The 13,833-nt window shown below is 37.9% G+C and overlaps 1 protein-coding gene across 2 annotated transcripts in view; it reads left to right on the top strand.

Annotated features, from left to right (window-relative positions):
• Positions 1-63: 63 nt before the first annotated feature.
• The window catches only part of LOC115676458 (metal transporter Nramp7.2-like), a 28,663-nt gene continuing 14,893 nt past the window's right edge, over positions 64-13,833 (top strand). Inside the window, exons 1-13 of one of the 2 annotated variants that reach the window (XM_056311965.1) lie at positions 64-1,027; positions 1,379-1,457; positions 1,613-1,653; positions 1,772-1,850; positions 1,973-2,077; positions 4,825-4,934; positions 5,142-5,323; positions 5,422-5,491; positions 5,844-6,017; positions 6,119-6,223; positions 6,313-6,444; positions 6,572-6,667; positions 6,844-7,417. In XM_056311965.1, coding sequence (XP_056167940.1) covers positions 884-1,027; positions 1,379-1,457; positions 1,613-1,653; positions 1,772-1,850; positions 1,973-2,077; positions 4,825-4,934; positions 5,142-5,323; positions 5,422-5,491; positions 5,844-6,017; positions 6,119-6,223; positions 6,313-6,444; positions 6,572-6,667; positions 6,844-7,173 — 1,647 coding nt within the window. In that variant the 5' untranslated portion in view covers positions 64-883 and the 3' untranslated portion in view covers positions 7,174-7,417. Of the gene's footprint in view, positions 1,028-1,378; positions 1,458-1,612; positions 1,654-1,771; positions 1,851-1,972; positions 2,078-4,824; positions 4,935-5,141; positions 5,324-5,421; positions 5,492-5,843; positions 6,018-6,118; positions 6,224-6,312; positions 6,445-6,571; positions 6,668-6,843; positions 7,418-13,833 lie in introns of those variants that run through there. The other variant, XM_056311966.1, reaches the window with a different exon arrangement.

Here is a 13,833-nt window from a genome sequence, read left to right as displayed (position 1 = left end):
GTCCGTGCATACAATTAGAATCTTCTGTGGGTCTTCCTTTCGTTTCGGTTTTCAAGAGTTTGGACTCATCGTGCATGGTCTAACTTCCAGAAAGCTACCCTACAGAGGCAGCCGCCTATTCTGATCAAAGCACACACGTCATCGTCTATATTTTTCTTTATAAAGTGGGAATATATTGAGAGACAAACACCAACAAACAAATAAATTATATCGTAAGGGCTCAATTTTTCCATGGTCACACGTAGAATATGTGGCGCATGATGAGGGGTTTAGGTACGTATATATGTATGTATTAAGTCATCCTAAAGAAAAAGAGTAAAGTTGGGGACGTATCGAGATTGGTTTACAAAATTAGCATACCAAATGACGTGGCCGACTGTAGTTAATCGCGTGTTAACTATGACTCGGCACTTATTCAAAAGGCACGGTTATAATCCGTCACTGTAATAATAGTATTGGATTTTTGGAGATCCTTCTTAATGTATCCGACAAAACTTGAAAGAATACAAAGAGGGAATATGTGAGGTGCATCTCACGGAATTTCAGTCCAAATATCAAATTAGAAAGCGAAACTGACATTTTTAAGCAGGATTCGTGTCTGCATGCTCTTAGTTAATTCCTTCCCTATAGTTGTCTGACTTTTTTTTTTTTGTCTACTGAGCGACCAAAGATGGTGACTTTTGTTTATAAAACCATCAAGGACATAGCCAGTTGCCTGCAAGATAATATAATTACAGTAGTTGTCCATATAAGTCAAAAGCCACTGTGTTTGCAACGCAACACGCAACTTGAAATGAAGCAGGTATAAATCAAGCTCATCAGTTGCTTCACGAAAAGCAGAGGGTGTATTGAGAGAGAGATAGAGAGAAATAGGAGAGAGAATATGCAGGAGGAGCATCAGGTGGCAAGTGCAGGAGCCCCAACAACATTGGAAGGGAGCAAAAGTATAGTGGACATTAACGTGGAGGGCACGACCCCACCCTTTGATCCCCCTAATTCCACGCATCAAGAGGACTCACAAAATCAGGTTCTCTCTCTCGTCTTTCTCAGAAATTCACGGAATATAACCTGCAACGAGTCCCCAGATTTCCAACCTTAAATGGGCCAAAACAATTACAATTCTACGGGACTAGCTTGTTTGCTAGACTCTAATGTTGTCCATTACGAAAAAGAAAAAGAGAGAGAGGAAGAAAGCAAGAAACACTAATATGTTGAATCACTTGCTATGGGAATCATGTCAGGTCGCCTTTCACTGTGTCCCATGTCCCAGGAGTTCTTAGCAGGGAGCGCGTGTAAAAAGTTAAAAAATACATGCAGGACCACTGACTTTGCTATATAAGTTTCTGATCTAATTGCATTTGTCCTTGTGGTTATTCAGAAACCTGGACTGAGACGCTTCTTATCATTTGTTGGTCCTGGTTTTCTCGTTTCCCTTGCATATCTTGACCCAGGAAACTGTAAACTCTCTCTCTCTCTCTCTCTCTCTCTCTCTCTCTCTCTCTCTCTCTCTCTCTCTCTCTCTCTCAGAGTGTGTGTGTGTTTGCGTGCATGCATGCATGCGGCGTTTGGATGAGTTCGTGTTGAATTCATGGTTCTACAATCGATGTTGCAGTGGAAACTGATCTACAAGCTGGAGCGAATCATGAATACGAGGTAACACAAAAGAACACCAATACACAAAGTATATATGTTCATACTTATACAATTATATAATGTATCCATAAATTTTTTGTGCCAATTTTTTTTATAATTTGTTGGATCATATGGTCAGCTTCTGTGGGTTATACTCATTGGATTGATATTTGCTCTCATCATCCAATCGCTAGCTGCTAATCTCGGAGTGACCACAGGTAATCATTTGTTTAAGAAATATAAGGAAAAATTTATGACTATTTTTCCTGCTCATGAACACTCTTGCATTTTCTTGACTGAGATCATTGACTTATCTTTTCTAAATATTTCGGAATTTCAGGCAAACACCTGGCTGAGCTATGTAAGGTCGAGTACCCACTGATGGTGAAGTATTGTTTATGGCTTTTGGCTGAAGTGGCAGTTATAGCCGCCGATATACCTGAAGGTATCTCTCTCTCTCTCGATTTAATAGACATTTAGTGCACTCTTTATAGAACGAATGATCCCGCCTTTTATCATATCAGGTCATGAAACTCGTGTTCGGTATCTTATATTTCCTTTTATGAACCATTCTTTAGTTGTCATATATCTGCATCAACTTTTTCCATCCACACATATCGAGTTCGCACTCTTTATGCTTTTCTCCTTCTACTGGCCTAAGGATGGGGTGTTTCTTTACAACATCTGAGGATAGGGTTAAGATATTAACTTATAATTGGAAGTGTACCAAAAGTCCTGCAAGGGAGGGAGATGAACATACTCCTGAGATGGGTGAGTTAAGATGTCTTTACAAGGGCCTTTCTTCTTTGGGGTAGTAAGGATGATCAGAAGAGAGGTTTGAAGGTTGGTCCATGGTTTATTAATGGAGCAGTTGCAGTTTGGATCTGCATCTCGAAGTGTCAATGGACTTTTATGACGTTGACATGCTTAAAACAGTCGGTAGCCTTGTTGGCCAAAATCTGTGCCCCCACATGATATCATCAATCACCAAATCTCCACAATGAAAATAAAAAAATTATAATCAACACCAAGTGCACGAAGTTTAACAATTTCCAATTTAGTGAAATTTCCCACTTCATGGCGACACCATTGCCGCCACGGCGCGACATGAGGAGTGCTTGCAAGCCCTTGCCTTGACCCATGCGAGGGCCGCCGGCCTCATGGCGAAGTAAAATAATCGACAGTATTATCTTTATTCTTTAAATTTTTTTTAGCTTTTTATATTTTAATATTTATCCTTTTTTATCCTCTTTTTCTTTTTTCTTTTTAATTTTTTGTCCTATTAAATACCATCAAAAACCCAAAACTATGTCCATTGTGACACATTTATCCCGAACTTTTTTTGTGGAACAAAAAACCCCAAACTATGCACATTGTGACACATTTACCCTCCGTTAGGGTTACGTTAAAAATCTCCGTTAAAAACTCTAACGTGGCGCTTAGAAAATTTTTTCAAAAAAAATTCAAAAAAATTATTATTCATCGCGAGTTACTGTTCATCGTCTTCAACCTCGGGTTCGCTCGGCCAAAGCTCTTCTGGAGGTCGTTCGTTGTTGCCCACCGCCGTCTGGACCTCCAGGAGCTTCGTCACAACTGCCGACCATGGTGGCCGCGAGCTTCGAGATTGGATTTGGCTTCGAAGCTCGCAGCCGCCATGGCCGCGAGAGGTCGAAGCTTGGCCATGGCGTCCGCTCGAGCTCGAAGCTTGGCCTAAGGGCAAAGCTTGGCCGAAGTGGATCTTCATCTTCAACTTTGTCATCATCTTCTTCTTCTTCGTCATCATCTGAATAAAGGGAGAGAGGCTCTCGGCCAAGCTTCAAGCTCAAGCGGCCACCATGGCCAAGCTTCGAGCTCGAGCGGCCATGGCGGCCGCGAGCTTCGAAGCCAAATCCGATCTCGAAGCTCACGGCCGCCATGGTCGGCAGTTATGACGAAGCTCTCAGAGGTCCAGGTGGCAGTGGGCTGCGACAGACGAGCTTCAAAAGAGCTCTGGCCGAGCGAACGCGAGGTCGAAGAGGATGAACAGTAACTTCGAGACGATGAATAGTAACTCGCGCTACGGCAAAGTTTTTAACGGAAATTTTTAACATAACCCTAACCGAGGGTAAATGTGTCATAATATGCATAGTTTGGGATTTTTGATGTCACAAGAAAAGTTTGCGGTAAATGTGTCACAATGTGCATATGTTAGGATTTTTGGTGTCACAACAAAAAAAATTTAGGGTAAATGTGTTACAATGGGCATAATTTAGGGTTTTTGGATGTATTTTCCTTTTTTTCTTTTTTTCTTTTTAAGTTTTTTTTATGACGTAGCACTTGGGGGGCCCCATTTGGGTGGCACATCTCTTAAGAAAGTAATAGAAAAAAGGCATATTAGCATTGTCCATTAACCAAGTTGAACAAAAGTAGAGACTTGATTGTATCAATTTGACAATTTTAGGACATGATTACACAATCTGAAAATTTTAGGACTTGGTTGCACTTTCGCAATAAATGTTAGGATTTAGAATAGATTTATCCCTAAATAAACGACATGACTTTAATAAGTGAAAAATAAAGCATTTGTTGTCATGTAATTCAACAAAATGTTGATCTTTTGTGTGCTTCAATACAAAAATAAAAAGTAAAAACCATAGGTACCATATTACACAAATCTGTTCAGTACAATCACTGGATTATTTTTTCTATTACACAAAAATAGAAAAAAAAGTAGACAGACTTTTTTTTTTTTTTTGGGTAACAACAGAACATACACAATGTCTCATTTTCATGTCTTAACATATCTCAACTGTTGATTATTTAGCGAGAAATTTCACAGCTACCCTTATTTAGATAGATTACATTCACCAAACACTAGATAGAGACAAAGATGGAGATAGAAAAATGTCATCTCGAGCAGATCAACACAAAACATGTGATTGCAAGAACATATCCAACCTTTTCATCTCTAAATTATTCAACCTTACTCAAAGACAGCTGCATCCGCAAGCTGACATAGTAGAGTTTTGATTCATGCATATCACAAATACATCTTGAAACACTGGATCAAAAAATCGCGTCGCAGTCCCCTAGTTCTAAACCTCTCTGTTCGATGATTCATCGAATGCGTCGTATGATAGTCGTGCGTAGTTACTTACCATCGCATTTGCCAGTATAACTAAATTTACTAACCAACCAATTTAATGTACGCAGTGATTGGGACAGCCTTTGCACTTAACATATTGTTTCACATCCCAGTGTGGGCTGGAGTTTTGGTTACTGGTTGCAGCACGCTCGTGCTTCTGGGCCTGCAGAGATATGGGGTATACTTTACTTGGAATTCCATATAATTAATCAAGAACGTGTGTATTAATTTTCTTTGACTTACCAATGCCAATTATATTATAGTCACGCTAATTTGACGACGGCCGAATTTGTTTTGCCGTCATGTAATTCGATGTTGCTCTCAATTTCGGTACCATGATTGTTTCGATCCACTAAGAAAGTCGTTCTCAATGTTCGGTTGGTAGATTCGGAAGCTGGAATTGCTGATAACTACATTAGTATTCTTAATGGCGGCTTGTTTCTTCGGCGAACTGAGCTACGTGAAGCCTCCCGCTTCGAAGGTCTTGGAGGGAATGTTCATCCCCAAGCTCTCTGGGAACAGCGCCACCGGCGATGCCATCGCTTTGCTCGGCGCACTCGTGATGCCGTATGCTATCACTTTATAGTAAATCTCACACTGTCTATTTTATACATGAAATTGCTTGTGCCATTTTTAGATTTGAGACTTCCATTGCTTGTCAACAGGCACAACTTGTTCCTCCATTCTGCTTTGGTTTTGTCCAGGAAAGTCCCGAGATCGGTTCGAGGCATCAATGTACAAAATTCCTAACTTCATCTTTAATACTGTTTAAAGTTTTCTTAGGTGAAGGTCTTATTCCATGTTAAAAAAGCAAGGCCACTCTTTAGACGGTGTGATGTGCGTTCGATTATTGTAACTTGTGTTTCTGCTAATTATGTTAGTAAAATATACAATTTATCAATTGCGTACGCTCAATTTCTGCAGACAGGCTTTTTGTTAATACAGCAACATGAAAATTTTGCCATTCGTTTTTTATACATTCATGTTTCTAGGGAAATTTTTTTGACAACGCTTTCTAACATGCACCTTTTTTGCAATTATCTAAAGAATACCTGCACTCTTGATTTTGTCTCGTCAATCTTTGCAGGATGCCTGTCGGTTTTTCCTCATAGAAAGTGGGTTCGCATTATTCATGGCATTCTTGATCAACGTCGCCGTTGTGTCTGTGTCTGGCACCATCTGCTCGAGCGACAATCTTTCGAGCGAGATTGCAAGTCGATGCGGCGATCTAACTCTCAATTCCGCTGCATTCCTCCTCAAGGTTCCAATTCCTAACAGAGACTATAAACCAGTTGGACCACAACATAACCTTATAGCTAAGAATAAGACTCTTATTATTGTCCTATATACATGTTTTTACAGAATGTGTTGGGTAGATCTAGCTCGACGGTTTATGCCATTGCATTGCTAGCTTCAGGACAAAGCTCCACAATCACAGGAACCTATGCAGGCCAATACATCATGCAGGTTGTTAATTAAGAAATTTCATGCAATTAGCTGTTTAAAGTGAACACTCGAACAAGTCTAATTTGTTTGTGTGTTGTATAATTGCTTAGGGATTCTTGGAACTCAAAATGAAGCAATGGAAAAGAAACCTACTGACTCGATGCATAGCCATTACACCGAGTCTCATTGTCTCTATCATCGGCGGATCTTCGGGTGCCGGTAGGCTCATCATCATCGCGTCGGTATGCAAATTCCAAAGTCTCCTGCCACTTCTACATTTGAATTCTCTCTGTCATCATTTGGTGACCATATGTGTGCAATTTATTCTGATTCCATATGTTATATGATGCAATTAATGCTGTTTCTCAGATGATACTATCATTTGAGCTTCCGTTTGCTCTTATCCCACTCCTTAAGTTCAGTAGCAGTGCAACAAAGATGGGACCCCACAAAAACTCAATCTACGTAAGTTTGTCTTCTGATCTTTACACGATTTGATCTCGATTCTTTATTTCAGAAGTCCTAAAGAGATACCAATAGTTAAAAAAGATGGAAGAACTCGGAGCAATGCAGAAGAACATGTGAATTATGAGCTAAATGACAATCCTTTATTTCCGCATCTTTTGCGACTGTCGATGCAGATTATTGTGATCTCGTGGTTCCTAGGAGTGGGACTCATCGGTATCAACATCTACTACCTCAGTACGGGCTTTGTTGACTGGCTAATCCACAACAGTCTTCCCAAAGTTGCCAATGTTTTCGTCGGAATCCTAGTGTTCCCACTCATGGCCATCTACATCATTGCAGTGATCTACTTAACTTTCCGAAAGGACTCTATCGTGACGTTTATTGATGACCCTGTTAAGCACGCGACATCAATGGCTATCGAACATGGATGTGGCGATTCTGGCAAGTCGCAGGACCAACTTCCTTATCGGGAGGACCTAGCAAATATTCCTCTTCCAGAATAGTTTGCATCAGACCGCTTAACCCTCAAGAAGGTATCCCCCAATGTACATATGTTACGGCTAGTGCTATCACCTAGAGGAGGGTGAATATGTGATTTTACCAATTTGAATGATTTAAACGTGCATAATGAATGTAGTCGAGGTCAACAACTTATATGATCAATATTAGATGGATATGTATGACAAACTTGTATATAAGTTGTCGTCAGATAATTGTGTCTAATGACTATGATGATGATTTAACGAACTCGTCTGACAGATATGTATGCAGTATAATGTCAACAGTAATAAATGAAAGTTTAGGGAAAGAGAATACTGCACACAGATCTTTATAGTGGTTCGACTTTATCAAGCCTACGTTCACTCTCCACGCTGGCAGCCTATTGGCTATGTTTCACTATTGAATCATCAAGAGATTACAAGAGCAGTGCTTCTCAGATGATAGATTGCATTATCACGTACACTCTTCACTCAAGTAATTTTATTTCTAAAGTAACAACGTGGAAGACAGTAATCACAAGTGTGTAAGATCGAAGCTCTATTCAGATTTTGGAATTCTCAATTCTGGTTATTCTTCTTGTACGACGTTTGCACTCCTTTTATACTCCTCTATTTCTAATCTATCCATTGGACAGTCTATAGAGGATTGATCTCCAAATCAACCCGTTGGAGAATCTTCCCAAAAGAAGATACATAACTATTAGAAGAAGAACCATTATCTCCAGGTGATTTGATTGTCCATACAATCAAATCAAGATTTTCATAAGTGTAGTTCTTCGTGTTTAAGGAATGATCTTGTGATTGCCAATTAGGATATCTTGAGATATCAATTTGATTGTCCTGCATAAACTTGCAAAAAATAACACTTATTGAATCTGACGAGAAATTTTGAGTCTGATAATAAAGTCCTTTCATCGACTAAGTCTGATGACTCAGTATTTACCTGCATCAAATAACTTAAGTGTAATTGAGGTCAGAAAAGGATTATTTGTCTTTCTTCAAAATTAATTAGAGATTTTCCTCAACATTCTCCTCCTTTTTTATGATGACAAAACTATCCATATGCTCAACAAAAATATTTATGTGAACAAAGTACTCTGTTGAGCAGTGTTAATTTCTAAAACCAGCATAATATTAAAGTATAACAATTCATTCTGCCGCTCACACCAACATTTGCATTCATAATCTGTATAATACTTCTTCCCCTTAATGACATAAGTAGAAAGGATTAGTATCAGATAATAGCATAATCAATAAGAGTTCAATATAAGAGTTCAATAACCAGTTTCGGATAATAGTTCAACATCCAAATGCCAACATCCAAATCACAGCACATCAAAAACAAATATCAAATGCGGAAACAAATAGCTCAGAAAGACTAGTCGATGGGGAAGTATTTGGTCAGTTTGGCTGATTTGCTGGATGGACTGATGGTCCAGAGGGTTTAGATGATGAAGGTCCAAAAGATGCAAGTGGGAAAGGCACTTGTACTAGACTGAAGCAGGAAAATTGGTTCAATTGTTGCTCAATACTTGATGAGAGTTGATTAACTTTCCTTCAATGTTTGCAGTGTGGATTGCTGCAATTTGTACGTCAGTTTTGACTTGTATCTTCAGATTGTTTATTCTTGCTTCCATCAAGTCCTTCAACTCCTGGATTCCTTCTTTAAGTTCATTTCTGAGTTCCCTGACTTCATTCTGAACAGTTGCTTGCCTCCACCTCAGATCTGTAATGGCTGCATGATCTGACATAGATGATGAGATATCATATCCAGAGGGAGTGTTGGTAGTCTGAATGTCAGCAAATTCTACTTGCTTCTCTTTTCTTTTCTATTGAGATTCAGATGGAACATTTTCATGTTCAACTCCTTCAAAAGGGAAATCTTCAGATGTTGCTTCTGAAGGGTCTGCCTCTTGCTCATTCTGAATTTGCTCCTCCTGAATGTCAGCCAGTTCAAAGTTAGTTTCCTCAACATTTTGAGCATTATCTTGCTCATACTCATCCTGCATTTCAGCCTCTATAATAGTTTAATGCTCAAGCTCCCCCTGTCTCCTAGAGGTTCCTTCTTCAAAAAACTGAATATTTTCAGTTTCTTTTTGTGCATTGATCATTTGCTCTTGCTGATTCTCCATCACAATTTTGTTGATAGGGTCACTTAATGATTGCATCAAGCTTTCATCCTCATCTCTCAGCCTTTGAATTTCTAGCTGAGTTGCAGCATGTCTGTCTGCATGAGCTTTATGTTTGGCTTCTTCATTAAGTAGCCATTGTACAAACCTTATTTCCTCAAGGCTTCGAGCATCAGCCTGAGATTGCACATCAGATTTTTCATCCGATATCTCCATTTCATCAGAATCACTGGCCACAACTTGTCTCCTTTTTGCTAGTCTGTTTGATCTTGAGGCGATCTTCGTCACTTTCCTCTTTCTCACTAGAGGTTCTCGTTCACTCATCGGCTTCACTGGAACAATTTCACCCTTTTTATTCTTCCAACTTTCTCCATCAAATATATATCCTATTTTGGTTATCATAAGTTCCCCTACAGTCATGCTTTGAAGAAGTTTGCCTTTGAGTTTTGTAGGAATAGAAATTTTTAAGTACTCAAAAATAGCAGTAATCAGAGCTCCATAAGGAAGTTGACCTTTACTCTTCTTGATAGATCTGTACATTTGTAGAAGGATCAAATGGGACAAAGAAATAGGAAAGGTGTTCTAAATTGCTCATATCAGCTTTGCCTCATATCTAGATACATCAGTTTTAGAGGATCCTTTGGATCTGAGACAGTTTATGATTATTTTGTGCAATACAATGGAGTTGAGAGGAAAAAGAATATGACATACGTGAGATGTTAAACCTCTGATAAAAGATGAGTTACCAGACAAAGATCGGTATGCCGAATCAGAATTAGTAGGAATGAAAGAAAATTCAGTATGCGTTACTCCTAGGATGGCAGAAAAACAGAGAATTCGATCTCAGTAGAGAATTGAAGGATAAATTGGAATAGAAGTAAGCAGTAAGTTCAGAGTAAACCTTGTGGGAGAGAGAACACATTCTCTAAAAATTAAAATTCTCAATCAGCTTCTGAATCTTGATATTGAAGTTTTCGAAGAAATTGAAGTCTACTACCCTATTATTCATGACTCCTCTGGCTAAGAGAGAGTTATAAGTAATCTGATGTGTCTTGTTTCTGAACAAGCTATCTCTTTTCTTATCATCAGGGGGAATGCCAGATATAGGCACAAATTCAGTATATAATTTCTCGTCATTGTCCTCCTTTCTGGAGTCAATGTTCTTGCTTTTCTCTTCAGTCTAAAGGTCCTCCTCACCAACAAATTCATCTGCACCAACATTCGACTATTACCTTATTTTTTCTTTTCCTTTTCTAGAGATCCCTTTTTTTCCTATTGTAGGGGTTTCCTTAACACTAGATATCTCTTTAAGTATAATGCCCTTTTCAGCAACAGGTGTTTTTCTAAACCTTAGACATTTTTCATATTCTTCCACAACCTCTCATTCAGACAAAAAACCTAGTGTCTTATATACCACATTGACAGTGCTATGATCACTTCAATTTTCTCGAAGTATTTTGATGGCCTTTATCAGTTGCCTTACTCTACCAAAACGATCACGCTCATAGACAGGGATTCTCGGAGATTTCTTACCTTCAGACGACTCATTGTTAGAACCCGTGTCGGAGATGTCAATCTTCTCTGGTTCTCCATCGTGTTTTGCCGTAGTGAACATTCTAGCGAGACGATTTGATCTTCTAGAGCCCTTGGTTCCTTTCTACAATTTAGAGGTCGACTTAGGCGCCATTGAAGATATTTGAAGTTTCGGAAGAGAAAGATGGGATTTTTAGGATTTCAGTGAGGAAATTGTGTTTGTGAGAAAGTGAAAACGAGAGAGAAGAAGAAGGGTTTAAACCGAGAAATACAACATTTCGGTTCTTATAAAACCATTTTTGGAAACTGTCAATTGACAGTTAATGGAAATTTCGGAAATTGTATTCTGAAAATTTTGGAATTTTAATTCCCAAATGGTATCATTCCAGACAACTTATTTCAAACAATCATATCATTCAAAATATATGAGAGATACGTATCTTTTATAAGATGAGTTGTGCGCCAAAATCAGACGCTTCAAATATGTGCTTGATCAAATACGTGATCAGATGCAATATGAGTTAGCTCAATAAAGCGGGTTAATAATGTTTAGTTTATCTCTAATAAACTCGAAACTTTTCTTTTCTAGGGGTTTAGTAAAAATGTCAGCTAATTGCTATTTAGTGTCTATGAATTGAACATTAATATCTCCTTTTAGAACATGATCTCGGATAAAATGATGCTTAATATCGATATGCTTAGCTCTTGAATGCAAAATAGGATTCTTTGTCAGATTAATGGCGCTGGTATTGTCACACTTGATCTCCACAGTTGAGTCTTTGACGTTGAAGTCTCTCAATTGTTGCTTCATCCAAAGGATTTGAGCACAACAACTTCCAAATGAGACGTATTCTACTTCTGCTGTAGAAAGAGCTACGGTTTGCTACTTCTTTGAATACCATGAAACAAGCATGTGTCCTATCAATTGACACGTTCCAAAAGTACTTTTCTTGTTTATCTTACAACTAGTATAATCAGTATCAGAATATCCAATGAGAGTAAAATTTGATCCTTTTGAATACCACATATTTGATAATTCGTTTGACTGCAGTAAGGTGAGATTCCTTTGGTTCTGACTAAAATCTTGCACACAAACAAACACTGAACAGAATATTTGGTCTTGAAGTAGTTAAATATAAAAGTGAGTCAATCATGCTTCCATATAATTTTTTGTCTACTGATTTTCCTTTTTCATCCCTATCTAGTTTAATGGAATATGACATTGGAGTTTCCGTCATACCAAACTTTTTCGCAATTTCCCTGGCATACTTTTCTTAACAAAGAAAGGTGCCATTTTCGATTTGTTTAACCTTTTCTTTTGATGAATAGGGTAATATCTACGTTACTTTTTGTGAATTCATTTTGTTCCAGAAAGCTGCTCAGTCTTTCGTACCAAGCACATGGTGCTTGTTTGAGACCGTATAATACTTTCTTGAGAGTATATATCTGATCAGGCTTGTGAGGATCTCAAAACCTGGAGGTTGTTCTACATATACTTCCTCTTTGATGTAACCATTCAAGAATGCGCTTTTGAAGTCCATCTGAAACTGTTTAAAATCACAGAAGCAAGCATAAGTTAGTAAAATTCTTATTGCTTCTAACCTGGCCACCGGAGCATATGTTTCATCGTAATCTATTCTTTCCTCTTGTGAATATCCTTTGGCCACAAGTCTCGCTTTATTCCTGACGATTTTTCCTTGATCATCCAGTTTATTTTGAAATACCCATTTTGCTCCAATAACCGAGTGATTCTTGAGTCTAGGAACGAGTTCCCATACTTGATTGATCTTAAATTGTAATAGTTCCTCTTGCATGGCTTCAATCCAGCTTTCATCTTTCAAGTCTTCTTCAACATTCTTTGATTCGACTTCAGCTATGAGAGCTAACGTATTTATGACTTCTTTTGCCTTTACTCTGGTTTTGATTCCTTCATCTAAATTTCCACTGATGAGGTCTTTGGGATGACTGGATTTATGCTTCTGATTTTTGTTGAATCTTTCATCGTTTTCATCATTGGAATTTGATGATTCTTCATTATCCTGTTGGTTTGAAGATTCCTGAGCTTCACAGATCTTTGATTTTAATCACTTTCACTTGCCGTCAATTCATCAGATGCTTTGTCAGATTCTTCGAATACTGGATTTTCAGTGTCAGAGTCATCTTGTTGAGTCTGAATTGAATTTTCAAACTTGACATTCAATGATTCTTCCACTGTTTGAGTATTTTTGTTGTATATTCTGTAAGCTTTGCTTGTAGTTGAATATCCAAGGAAAATTCCTTCATCTGACTTTTCATCAAACTTACCAATACGATCATTAGAATTTTTGAAAATAAAACATTTACATCCAAATATCAAGAAGTAAGAGATATTAGGAATTTTACCTTTAAACAATTCATAAGGGGTCTTTTCAAGAATTTGTTTTAGAAAAATTCTATTTGAAATATAATAGGCTGTTGAAACAGCTTCAGCCCAAAAATGTGTTGGAGTTTTGTTTTCAAATAGAAGAGTTCTAGCCATTTCTTGCAAAGTTCTATTCTTTCTTTCAACTATTCCATTTTGTTCAGGAGTATGGGTGAGGAAAAAGTATGTTGAATACCATTTTCATCACAGAAACTAAAAAAATTTTGATTTTCAAATTCTCTACCATGATCATATTTAATACTCGAAATAGTATAACCCTTTTCATTTTGTACCTTTTTGGCAAATTTTGAAAAATAATCAAAAGTTTCACCTTTATGAGCCAAAAAGAATACCAAAGTGAATCTTGAATAATCGTCTACAATAACTAAACAGTATTTCTTACCTCAAAGACTTAGAGTTTGAGTAGGTCCGAAAATATCCATATGAAGCAACTGCGCAACACTCGGTTAGTGCTCACATAGTTTATTGATTTAAATGAACTTCTTACCTGTTTACCTTTAGAGCAAGCTGAACATAATTCAGTGCTCTTGAATTTTCGTTCTGGCAGTCCTTTGACGAGTTTCTTTGAAGTTACTTTGG

This window comes from Syzygium oleosum, unplaced genomic scaffold, assembly GCF_021117445.2.
Source record: "Syzygium oleosum isolate NSW1041296 unplaced genomic scaffold, Sole_v2.1 Sole_v2.05, whole genome shotgun sequence".
In the NCBI taxonomy this organism is placed as follows: Eukaryota; Viridiplantae; Streptophyta; class Magnoliopsida; order Myrtales; family Myrtaceae; genus Syzygium; species Syzygium oleosum.
This window is presented reverse-complemented; position numbering and strand designations above follow the sequence as displayed.